The sequence below is a fragment of the Epinephelus fuscoguttatus genome, linkage group LG6, assembly GCF_011397635.1.
Source record: "Epinephelus fuscoguttatus linkage group LG6, E.fuscoguttatus.final_Chr_v1".
Lineage (NCBI taxonomy): Eukaryota > Metazoa > Chordata > Actinopteri > Perciformes > Serranidae > Epinephelus > Epinephelus fuscoguttatus.
Genome location: NC_064757.1, coordinates 18,924,815 through 18,938,157, shown reverse-complemented (window position 1 = coordinate 18,938,157; position 13,343 = coordinate 18,924,815). Strand labels below are relative to the sequence as shown.

The window sequence follows — 13,343 nt, the reverse complement described above, 5'->3', positions numbered from 1 at the left end:
AGGTTGATCAGAGGTTGAAGATCATTTACTACTTATCAGAAAACTACTACAGAACAATGTCAGAATGGAGCTTCAGATCATGCCCACAAGAACAAGAAGTAGAACACAGTCACTCAAATGAGGATTTTCCTTCATCACCAGTACGGATATTGACACATTTCACTCAGATAATTCTTGTATTCTTGTGTAACATATTCCACAACAGATTACTGAATGCTCTAAAATGTAATTTGTAACACAGAATGTAAACATTTGTACATTATTCAAACAAAGAAACATACTCTTAAAACAAAAAACATAGGACAGTGTTCTGGCTGTGCATCTGCTCTGCCTTAGTCATGTAGCAGGTGCACTTCACACACTTTTTAAAAATCTGTTAATGGGAAATGTGTGGCTTATATGAATTTTAGCGTTGCTCTCTGTCCACAATGCATCTGTTAAATATGCACTTCCGTTACATCAGCTGTGCCTCAGCTGGAGACGTAACCACTTAAAAGATGGGCAAGTACCTGTTATCTTTTTATGTTTGTACTAGCCAGCAGCAGGTAGGTTGTTATTAGCAATGGTCATTCACCAGATTCTATGTGCTCCCTTGCGATCTCAGTCTAGCCGGCAACCACCCTATTTGGGTTTTTGTAGTGCCAGGAGCAGGTGTTGTGCAGCTAACATCTCATTTCGACTTCATGAACAGCCATTCCTTGTCTATTGCAAAGCTTTCAAAGCCAGTGGCATGAATAAATACAAACAAGATGCATGACAAAAGTTCAGTTCATAATAGCAGTGCTGTGTTGCTCGAGGCCAGTTGCAACATTCCAGTAAAAACAATGCTATCAAACTGACGCAACTCGCACTGCATTCAGTTAGGACATGTTGTCAGAGTAAGTAAACAAAACAAATAAAGTCATCTCTTCAAGTTATCTGTTTCAAAATACAATAACTGTATTCAGCTTCAGTACCACCAATTCAAACTGCAACTGTAACGAAATAAAGCTACTCACAATTTCCCTTTTTAATACGTGACTTAATTATTTGTTCTGATACTCTCCAACCCTGTCCCTACTGGAGACTGTTTTCATTCAAGTATTTGGCTCAACCCTAGTAAACATAGAACTGAATTTAATTGACAATGATACCTGATCAAGCAATTTGAGTCAGTATCGACCCTGGTATCAGTGTTAGTTTGGTGTATCCCTAAACTCAAGACTGTAGATTGTAACCTCCTATCACTCCCAAGTTGTTATCCAGGTCTTTAAATATACATGTACTAACACTAAGCCGTGGCAGAAGTTATGAATTTTTTATGGTGCTGTTAAGTGAGATGTTGGTAAACACAGCAGGTAACGTCGAGACAGTTCTGACAATGCAAGACTAATCCTGTTGTGATGAGCAGCTCAACAGCCCTTTGGGATTTATTGTAATACAGAGTAATGTATTTGAGGACATGAAAATGTGAACTAAACTTCATTAATCCACACAATGTTGATAGATAAGAACACAGAGAGCATTCTCGTGTTAATATGAAGCATTTTAATTTAAAGATTTCCATTTAGCTGGCTCACTGGCATGGCTTACTGGAATAGGCTGCAGTCATCATCAGTGTTAATAATCAAACTTGTGCTTTTCATGCTTTTAAAAGGCCAAACATCTGCTGTGAAAAAGGTGTATTGCCAGCATAGCTGATCCAACCTCCACCTGAGAGGAGTTGTAATCAGCTAGAGTAATAAAAAACACCTAAAAAATAATTTTGCACTCAAAATTGTGACCCCAAAAAGATGGCACACATGAAGTTTACAGATGATACAATGATTACACTACAGATGGTAGTATTTCTACATAACAGTGAATAAATTATGGACTTGATTGGTGATTAAAGTCCTCCTCATATACCTCTCTGTGCAATCCAAATTGAATATAGTGCTGTTACGCTTCATGAGGTTTGAGGTGAGTTACCAAGTAACTGCCACTAGAGGGAGACAACAGGCTATATTTGATCACAATGACGGCATCAAAAGCAATGAAAGAAGCTTGGCGAGGTGTTTGTCTTAGACTTTCCAAATCCCTAATCCCCCCAACTGTTGTATCTTAACACATCATCTCTGAACATGCCCATTAGTGGGGCAAATGCAGCTATGATTACAGCACTTCAAATACAATCAATGGACAAGAGAGTACAGGAAACAGTTAAGTTAATAGGAGGGCAAGTGTAAGTGGAAAGTATAAAAGTGAATGATACACAAAAACAAAGAGACCTCTGATGTTCCAGTGACTCCAGGTGTAGGTAAGCTGAGCCCATGAAATCATCCTGAAGTCCGAAGTCATAGTCAAAAACCTACAAAGAGACAATACACAGTAAATGTTAACAGAAGACCTTAAACACCACACTGCAAATGTTATCTGCCCCTGCCTTTATTTTCACATTGAATCATCATACCTGGCATAAAAAGGAAGCTTGCAAAGTGATCTCATGTCCATTGAGACTTTACAGTCATCCAATATACAGCAGCAAATTATATTACCGCAGACTGACATTTAAAGTCCAGGATGCATTGGCTGTACCTTGACATATAGCGGGTCCTTCAGGGTTTCCACCAGAAGACTTACTCTCTCATCCCACACTGGGTTGAGGTTTTTATGGATGGTCTTACTCCTGAATACTTCCTTCCCTGCAATCTTAAACTTCACATATGGGTCACTGGTCCCTGCAGGGAAACACAAAGCAATACTGTTAAGCAACGAGTAACACCAAAGTGATCATATATGCTGCCTGTCTACCTTTCAGGAAAAGGGTCATATTGAAAGTGTAAGCAGGTCACCTTCTTTAGCTTATGTCATTGGTAAAATTGTAGCACAGACAATAAGGATTATCATAAAGTAGTTACTGACATTAACGTTTAACTATTTATTGTCTCTAATCATTTTAATAATTCGTTTTAATTTATTTATTTATTTTTATCCTGCTCTGCAGCACTGTGAGATTGCTAAAATGTAAAGTGCAATACAAATGAAATGTATTGTTATTATTATTAATATCAAAAACATTCATCCTCTCCCGTGAATAATTCGGTTGTCATGTGACACATGATTTTAAAAACACTGGGTGCTCAGATGAACGCATCCCATACAGTGCCTCTGTTTGACCACTGGGTGGTAGCATTGATTTATATTGGTGTCATATTATAAAAGTGCCAACAGTTTTGTAGAATCAATAAATGCTTTTGAAACTGTTCTTCATTTTATGCATAAAAGGTGTTTGCATGCTTATAAACATGTCAACCTAAAAAAAGTGCACAAACTAACATTATTTTATACATAAATGTAAACACACAAATGTGCACTTACACACATACTGTACATACAGTTTACTCTGAGACATACATGAACCTCAAACAGGCTAGCGGGTCTCCAGTTTATTATCTCTATGTATTCGCCATTCCTTATGATGACCGAGAGGCAAAAGGATATGTTGTTCTATATCTACATTTTTCTTTCCTGATAAATGGGCATTGATCCTCCTGTCTGCTCCATTTCTGCTTTATCCTAACATCCTATTCCCCAAGGTCCATAAACAGGATAAAATCAATTGGATTGACAGGCAAAGAAAAACCAGGACACGAGACAGAAACACACCATAGAAGCAAAGAACAAGGTCAGTTAAAGAAATCGGAGACTATGACGTTAAAATAAATTAAATTAAATAAAGTATCCGTGACATTCTGTCCAGATGATACATTTCAGCATGCATCCCAAGCGGTTCTTCTTCCCTCAGACACACAAGTTCAAATGTTGACTGTGTCTGAATGGAAATTACAAGCAACAACACAAATTTAGGGCGACTGGGAAGGATTCATGATGCAATGTTTGCATCCTGAGTTTGTGTAGGAGATAATCAGGTTTACCGGCTCGGCAGTCTGTTCACGTCCAGATTGAGATAAAGTGGCCGAAGGGACCTGATCACAGGATTAATCGTAGGCATTTCACATACATACAGTATATAATTACTGTATATAGCACGTACAAATTACATAACACAGCTTGTTGTCTTTTCATTATAATAATTTTATGAGTACTGTGTTTCTCCCTTTACAGTGTAACGCAGAGAGACCATAATATTTCAGCTCCACTGCATGTATGTGAACCAACACCTTATATGACTACAAAGACAAAATACTCCCTTTCAAAATTACAGATACAACTTTGAGCTCTGCCATCCTTCCCTCCACCGTTGGCATGCCAGAATCTCATGCCTTTTATCTCATTGTCCTAACCATCACCCCTTGCAGTGTGCATAACCATAAGGATTATGAGCGGCAATTTCCAGTAAAACGGTACCTCATGCTGATCCATTTGTTTTTCGCTGAATGTGTTTCAAATCAGTGTCATGTTATCATCCACTGCAACCAAGGCGATTACCAAGCAAATCTCAAGGGAGATAGGTGAATCCTATTATCAGACAATTCTCACTCTATGCCTGGGATTCATCCTTTCTGCCAGTAACAGGAATGTAAGCAAACATACAGAATCCACCGTACAGTACACAACATATATGATGTGAGTGGAAAGCAAACATTATCTTGAGGTTTATGTGTTATAATATTCTTCCCTTTTGTCTGCAGACAGCCACGAATGTCGTACACAAGGCTGACAGTCGGGATACTAGATGACAGAAGATTGAGCTCGCTCAGTGTTTGCACACATCTCATTAGTTCAAGATGGAGCTGTGTTCTATCATTATCAAGAGAAGAAGTGCAAACACCTGACTCTCACATAATGACTTTACTGATGCTTATTAGAGGCAGTAAAGAGGCTGATGACAAGACTTATGTGAGTGATGTTATTACAAGAAGTGTGAGCAAACATACGGCTGTGACGATTAAGACTTCTATATAACATTATACTGTGGATAGTATTCAAATGCACTCCATACTAAATAATCACAGGTCATTTGAGTCTAACAAGAGTGCTATTAATATCAATAAACATAAAAGTATGACACCAGCTTTGTCTGAGTAAAAACTGCTGACATGATTCTCAGCTGCCAGCAAGCTTTGATGTGAGAGCAGGAAAAATATGTACTAACACCGGCCTGCTGGGAACAAATGTCCAATCCTTCACATTTAAACACCCTCATGCACACCAGCAGAGATACTAGAAACATATTGCTGCTTGACGTATCACTGCAGGAGAGCTGCAGCGAGTGGACACAGGTGACAGGATGAGAAAAGCAGGAGGTGAAAGAGATACAGCTAGAAATGTCTGGGAGGACATTACTGTGTGGCATAACTGACAGTAAATACAAAGCTGGATTTTGTAAATACAAGCAATTAAAGGGGAATCTATTTCCCTGTAAAAGAAGTGAAGCACAGTGTATCATGTACATAAGGTGATGCTTCATGAACTATCTAATGACAGGATCAAAGAGAAATGGGCCCATCGTGGAGGCAAACGCCAATTATCTCTAAAACGCCAGCGACCCTCTTTCTCACTCTTTCTACGTCACATCGGGTCGATATTCCCCAGACACACATCACTGGCTCAGAGTCTCTGCATCCCACAGTGCCAGCTTTATGGTGCCATAAACACACACAGGCCGAGAAGTCTGAAATGGAAAAGGTTGGTGCTGTAGGTGGGTGGTGGATGAATATGAGTGAGCGTGGGTACAGTGCAGAGAAGTGATTGCAGGGGTGCTTTCTTGAAAATCAACCACCATGTATGACATTTATATCATATTTTTTAAAATATTTCCCACAGTTGGGTAAAGTTCATAAAGAAAGAGAGTGCACGTCCCACATAGGAGACGGCGGGTGGACAGGTCAATAAGCAATAAATCATTAAACTTTAGACGGATTAATAATGGTTGACGAGAATGCCTAAAACCAGTTGGGGTTAAAGACCCTGACTGATGGATTGGTGCACCCTGAATGTTTGTCCACCTTGCGGGCAGACAGCTGTGAAATGGAAGTGCTGGGTAAAGGGAGACTGGGTATAAAGAGTCAATGTGTCACACACTGATGAACTGGCAAAGGTAGATAGGTGCCTTGGGTGCTGAAGAGCAGCCATGGAGAGCACCAAGTGATTTTCTGTCTTTCTACGGCTGAGCGGCATTACTGGTGAGGTGTGTGGGCTAAATGTACCAGGTAAAATCCTGTTCACAAAAGGAGATTTGAAAAGCTTGTAAGTAGGTGTTAAAAGATTCAACTATAACTTTAAAAGTAAACGACAGCAGTTTGATGTTTAACAAGAAAAACATCAAGAATAGCAGGTCGAAACTAGGGCTGTACCCAAATATTTGGATATTTGAATATTCGTTTCTATGGGTAGGTATTCGTTATGAAAATTTGGTATTCGATATTCATTTTTTTATTTTTTTTTAACATATTTTTTGGTGCTAAGTGTAGTCTTTTTGTTGTTGGTAAATGTAGGTTATCAATAAAAATCAAAACTTTTAAATTGCATTGTTAAAAATGTGAAAATGTAGTATCGCCTACCAACGCAGCTTGTGCACGGCAGGCTTGAGCGCATCCGTCTGAGGCTGTGGATCAGTGCCAAGTTTTACCACTTTATCACTATTCCCTCTAACTTGTAGCTGTTTTTTCGTTATCTTTTGAATTTAATATGAATTATGGAACCGTTTTTGTCAACGTTTGTTTCCCCCGTTTTGTGCAATAAGTTATTGTTTAAAGTTTCAACAAGTTTCTTTTGGAGTGCGTGACACAAGTGTGTTTTGAAAACGGCCGCGGACTGTCACCTGCTCAACGCATCAGTACCTTCGGATGCCATGACAGTAATAGCCAATAATGTCAAAATATCATTTACAGACTGATTTAACAGACGATCACTGCTGCCCAACCCGCAGGTCCATTTGCGGGTCCCGTGGGTTACGGGTTGACGCGGCATCACTACTCAGCTCAGTCTATAAAGGCTGTGTACACAACAGTAGACATTATATTCTATTCAGGCCGGCAGAACCAGCAGCGCATCAGCTCTACAGTGCACGGCACTGCTGATTAACCATTATCCAGCACAGAATGTCTGCCAGCAACCAATTATTTGCAGAGGCTTCCTACAACTTGTTTCAGCGGTTCCGATTTAATCAGAATACAAATTAAACAGGATGACTAGCCAATGTGAAAATCAAAAGAAAGCATAGCATAATGTACTGAAGGAGACTGTTGTGCCATCACATTTTTTTGTGGTTTGAGAGCAAAGATCCGGTTGCTGCTGTGCAAAACTTCGCAATACAATTAAGTCCGAAAAAACCCCGGAGGAGTGCTTCGCAAGGAGTCTTTGAAAGGAGCTGAGCCTGGCGTAAAACCGGAGAGAGCAGGCAGCACAGCCACAAATTCTGCCGAAGGTCCGAATGTTAAAAAATGGCATTCCGGACAGTCCTAGTCGAAACACCTCCAACCAACAATCGAGTTAAGTCCAATAAAACACAACTTATCCTCAAGTAGACTTCCAATTAAAAATGTTGGTATTGGTCAGACAACACTCACACATGCTCACTTTTGAGGACACTGATGTACAGTGAATGCTGTAATGGGGCTTTTCTTTGAGCCCCAACTCCAGGATTTCTCTCAATTTTGATATAAAAGACCTGGTTAAAGGAATACATTCTCTGATTTTGGATTCTTCGTTCAAAAGCAGGCATGCAAGAAAAGAAAAAGTTGTCTTCACAAATTCAAATTAACACAGTAAATAATTGATTATCAAATGGTCATTTGGGGACTGGAGTATTCCTTTGACCTCCTAAACCTACTTTCTGAGGTAACCCCAGGGTCAACAGACTGGTGGGTGAGTGGGCAAGTGAGTGAGCGAGGAGAACTTGTCAAGGACACCAAGAGATACTGAGTGGTTCATATCGAGGTGTTAATCTATTCATCTTTTATGATGCTATTAAAACCAACCACTAAACACTTTAATAGTAGCTGGGAGGAGAAATAAATGTGCTTGTGAGAGGACCCAGTGGCGCACTCAGCAGGTAATTTTGCCTTGGGTGTGGCGCATAGGCAGATCTAAAAGCCCCTGATAGACTTGTTTTTGATAGCTGCTCTCTGTCTTCCTGACAGGCAGTTGAAAACATAATCCACCACACATATATCGCTGCTGAACACCTAATGGACAGCAGCCATTAAAATACTTCTCAGCGTCTGTCTGACAGTAAGCCAGGCTAGTCTGCCAGACACCTGAGAGTGCAACAACAGCAAGCTTGAAAGCACAATCCTTGATCCAAATGTAAACAACAACCCCATTGTGCTACATTATGAATGTTCCTGGGTACAGCAGGACTTTATTAACCCTTTATGACCTACCATAGAACAAGTCTGCCAGAGCATATCTTTACAATTTTACCTGCTGTAGGGCCATTTTTTGGAGTATTTTAATATGCTATACATCAATACAACCCTTAAATCCCAAATTTTAATAATATGTGTGGACATATGTCCATACTAATGAAAGAAATTGCTAAAAAGTGCAATAAACCACTAAAAAAATGAAAATTGTTCTTGTTTTTACACATATTTTTCTAAATACAGAAATATCATGGCAGTATCCCTCAAAATTGTAAATGTAAAAAAGTTGCACAAAATCCTTTCAAACCACAGAAAATTTATTTTGAGTGTTTTCATAACTTAATTTTTGAAATACACTCATTTTTATAAAATGTGACAAACGAAAAGTTAAATGCACATTGTGCAAAATTAGCAAAAAATACAACATGTACATCAAAATAAACTATTTACAATAGAACAACCAAAGTTCAAAGTCAAACATTACTTTTCAATAGCACCAGGGGAGCTGTGATAGGTCTTCTGAGAGTTCCAGTCCACGATGAGCAATATTTTTGCTGCATTTTTATTGGTGTTGGTACACAGTGTTTTGATGGCAGCTCAGTGAAAGTACATCCTGAACAGCTCAGATGGAGAGGGATTGTCCACATACTGTGATAGAGGTGGCTGCACACCTGGCCTCCTTTTGGGCAGAAAATGTGGTAGGGGATGTGGCAAGATGTCAGGCTCCTTTTCGGTTCTCCAGCCAGCTGCATCACCAGGGAGCGTCTCTGTCCTGGAGCCTGTTTGCTGGAGACGGACTCCTTCCTCCCCCTCTGCCTCCCTCCGGGGTGCAGGGCGAGGAGACCCCCACTTCCTCCTCCTCATCATTAACTCTGCATACAGATGTTACACAGTGTGTTAGATGTGTTCAGCATGAGAGTAATACAATAATGGTGCATATTTAGTGCAAAATGCTTTCAGTTGTGTTACATATATATTTTCTTTACTTTACTCTAACTCATAAACAAACAATATTTCATGAATATATACATACATGTCATAGGAAGGATCTCTCCTTTGGATGAGGTCGGCGTCATCACCACTGTCAGCAGAATCCGGACCAGATGAGTGGACTGAATCTTCATCCAACGCTGTAATTAGCTTGAAAGCTTCGCGCTGGGAGAAAAGCCATTTCGCGCGTCCGGGTTGTTGCAGTTCCATAAATATATGTGTGCAAGTGTGTGGTGAGTGTCTGGTGTGTGTGTGTGTGTGTCTAAGTGTTGTTGTGAAAGAGTAAACTACTAAACGAGAGCGAGTGTGTGACTGCAAGCTGAGAGAAATATTTACCGCGGAAGAAAGAGAGGAATTTCCCGGGAAATGACGTCACTCCTTGTTGCCGCGGGTAGTGTCACGAGAAAGACACGCAAGAAAATAACGTGACAGTTCATGCTCACAATGTGATGACGTTTAGTCCAACATAGGAAGTGCTGTGAATACCCGCGATCAGGATTATAATGTTTTTGTTCTTAGCGCTTTTTACTGTTTTTCTACAAACCTGTCAGTGCAAGGAAACAGCACTCTGGGACATAATGAATGCATGGTAAGTTAGAGCAACTCCTCCAGTTTTAAATGCAAAAAGAATTATTGCTCTATCTTATTAGGTTGCAATTCTACCGGCATTTAAAAATCAATATGCAAATGGGATCGCGGGCATTCCGCCAGTTTTAGGTGAGTTCAAAACTTTATAAAAGATAGCGACCGCGTGTCAGACCATATGCAGCACACATCCAAGAAAAAGCTACAAAAAAAATTGTAGATACAGTGCCAGGGAAAACACACACACACAAACACACACACACACACACACACACACACACACACACACACACACACACAAATATAGCAAGGCAAAACACCAAGTGGACGAAACTCATCTCATTCCAACATGAGAGTGAAACTGGAGTTGATTGTGATTGGTTAAGAAACAAAAAATTTTAATCCTTAGCCTTAGACACAAACTCTTCATCCATTTTCCGTAACTGTTTATCCTGTTAGGGGTCGCGGGGGAGCTGGAGCCTATCCCAGCTGACACTGGGTGAAAGGCAGAGGACACCCTGGACAGGTCGCCTGACTATCACAGGGCTGACACAGAGAGACAGACAACCATTCACACCTATGGGCAATTGAGAGTCGCAAATTAACCTAACCTGCATTTCTTTGGACTGTGGGAAGAAGCTGGAGTACCCGAAGAAAATGCACACCGACGTGGGGAGAACATGCAACCTCTGCACAGCAGGGCTCCCCCACCCCAAGGTTCGAACCCTTCACTCTGGGTCCGAATCAGGAACCCTCTGTCTGTGAGGTGACAATGCTAACCACAGCACCACCTTGTCGACCTAAAATGTATAGTGTTTGGTCAAAATGTTATACTTGATTCCACTTGCATACAAATCCAAAGTCTCTTGCTTTCTTTCTTACTTTCACAGCAGTACTGTTTCTCATTTTCAACACATAATAAGGGGCGTTTTTTTTTCTTTTACCTCTGCTGTCAGGTTCTTGTGCACATGCACAGTTAAAGTGTATGTATTTTATATGCATATGTGATGTATGCATGTATGTGTACATGTACATATGGACCAAGTGGCAACCTCCAGGGCTGAAAAATGAAGCCAAAGCGGAAGTGCCAAAAACTGCAATTCCTCGAATGGCCACTTGAGGCTGGCTCCAAAAGTGAGTCAGTCCCCATCCACCTATGCTAAAAGGCCTAACTTTACAGCAGAAATAAACAGCCTGTGGATCTCAGTCAGATCCACCCCTTGTTCCTTCACAGCAGCAGCCTCTTGCCCAAATATGCTCACTTCTGCATCCAAAAAACCAAGATGGCGATGGCCGAAATGCTGAACTCCAGGCTCCAAAACACAAGTCCACAAACCAATGGGTGACATCACTGTAGCTACATCCGTTATTTTTACAGTCTATGATCAGGACTTGCATGTTTGTTGATTGTGCACAATGACTTGATAAACAAAAGGCAGAAAAATCAGCAACATCTATGTGTTACACAAGCAGAAGAGTAGGGATATCTAACAGTAAAAGGTTCTGAATAGAAAGTAATACAACTAACTAGCATGCTAACACTTACAGACACAGTACGCCACATCACACTGATGCATGTTGATACCATTTGCTGGATTTTTCTGTCATATATTCACGAACAAAGCAAAGTAATAATGCTTGAGTTTATCCGGTCCAGACTGCAAACTGGCCTATCAGTGCATTCCCACGTTGCCAATGTAGCAATATGCATAATTGTATTTTAATGAAGCTTGTGCTAATAAAAGTGCAGACACTTCTGCAGCTATTTATAACATGCCAGTCATTACAAATGGAAGGCAATGTGTATACACATCATACACTCACACTCAAGGGATATGCATGAGTAAAAGCAATTCATATTTTTTTGTGTTGAGTTATTTTCTGGAAATGTTTGTCTTTGATCTGCCTTAGCTTTTATTTTTTGACAAAATCCAACTGTCTCTTTTATTCACCAAATTTGGTTTGATCTTCAAAGACACATTTGCTGATGTCAATCTACCTCTTGAGCTTTGCTGCATTTGTGAAATAAACTTCTTTTGCTGCTCTCTAGTTTCCACTCTGTCTTTTCCTCCACAAAACAATTTCCTTTCTCTCTCCATCTCATCATAATTCTTTTCTCTCTCTCTCTCTCCCCCCTCCAGCCATCTAAATTAAATTACATCATCACACTAACTTCCAGTTGATTTCCTTGCTGCCATAGGTACTTAGTGAAAGTTATGGCATTGACATATTCTCACTGTATCAGCCGACAGCCGGCTCAGTCTTCAGGAAGCACGATTTGCCTCATGGTAAAATGAAAATAAGATTTGCAGCATTAACGTGGCAGAAATGATGGAGCATCTGGTGCAGGGGTGTCCAAACTTTTTAGAATGTGGGCCAGGTTAGATAATGTGAAAATACCTGGAGGCCAGCACATCACACAGGTTATTAAAAAACCCCAAAAACATACAAATAAGGCAATGCAACCATATAATCTTAGCAGTGGAAGGTTTCAGGAGCAACTTTCTGCTGCTCTTGAAAGCGGCAACCCTTGCTGTGAGCTTTACGTTTTTTTGTTGTGGCCATGTCTCCTACCTAGCAGGAAACATCTGCTGTACGTTAGGAATTCATTTGCTTATTTGCTGTCTATTTATGAAAAACACATTAGTTTTGTCTGCATAGTTCCTACTTGGTGCATGTCTACAAACTGTATGGTAGTCTTGCCATTGTGAGGAGCGGAAAAAATTCAGTGTTCTTGCTTGATTAACCAGTATTGTGTGGTGGGCAGCATGTAGTATATTTGGAACAACAAGCTCTAGGCCATTTAAATGAACCGCTGACTACCAATGGCCCCCAGGCCAGACTTTGGGCTCTAGTTTCGCAGACCGGGCGAGGTGGGCGCGCAGCGCACCTGCGCTTCGCCAAATGGGTGTGGCCAGGCGGATTTTGCAAGTTTGGCACACCGTGCGCTCTGGCGCAGCTACTCCTCTATCCCACCTCCGTCCCTCCTACCTGCGCAAGTCGGAAAGAGGGAGGAGAGAAGGCGTGGTGTGGGTTTTACACACATCCCACCAATCAAATGAGCCCCTCTCCTCGCCCTTAAATGCACCGCGTGAAGGCGTAATGAGAGTTTACTCAATTCGCCATGGCGGAAGAGAGCATCAGCATCAGACGGCCAAACTTCTCCCAGGAGGAAACTGATGTTTTGGTCCGGGAGATCCAAGCTCGCAGTGTCCGAATATACGGAACTGCGAGCAGACCTCCACGGGCTGATGATGCAAAGGTAGCCTGGGAGGAGGTCGCCACAATTGTAAATCAATGTCGCGTTTCTCTCGTGCGCACGCGCTCTCTCTTTCTCTCTCGCAGTCTCACTCTGTTTCTTTTCTTTTGACTTTTCTAAGATGACAGATGCTAAATATATACTCCCTATCTGATGCTGTGGCTGTTTGTGGTTGGCTGAGAGGGATGTGAACTCATTAGTTTGCAGCTGTGTTAATC

General features: G+C 40.9%; 1 protein-coding gene across 6 annotated transcripts in view; it reads right to left on the bottom strand.

Annotated features, from left to right (window-relative positions):
• Positions 1 to 13,343, bottom strand: part of mctp1a (multiple C2 domains, transmembrane 1a) — a 179,143-nt gene that overhangs the window by 83,627 nt on the left and 82,173 nt on the right. For all 6 annotated transcript variants that reach the window (XR_007449595.1, XM_049579953.1, XM_049579955.1 and 3 more), the window contains exons 3-4: positions 2,557 to 2,699; positions 2,250 to 2,329 (exon numbers count right to left, since the gene is read on the bottom strand). Coding sequence is in view for 5 of the 6 variants with exons in the window: in XM_049579953.1 (XP_049435910.1) it covers positions 2,250 to 2,329; positions 2,557 to 2,699 (223 nt within the window). In the remaining variant the exon portion in view is untranslated. The remainder of the gene's footprint in view (positions 1 to 2,249; positions 2,330 to 2,556; positions 2,700 to 13,343) is intronic.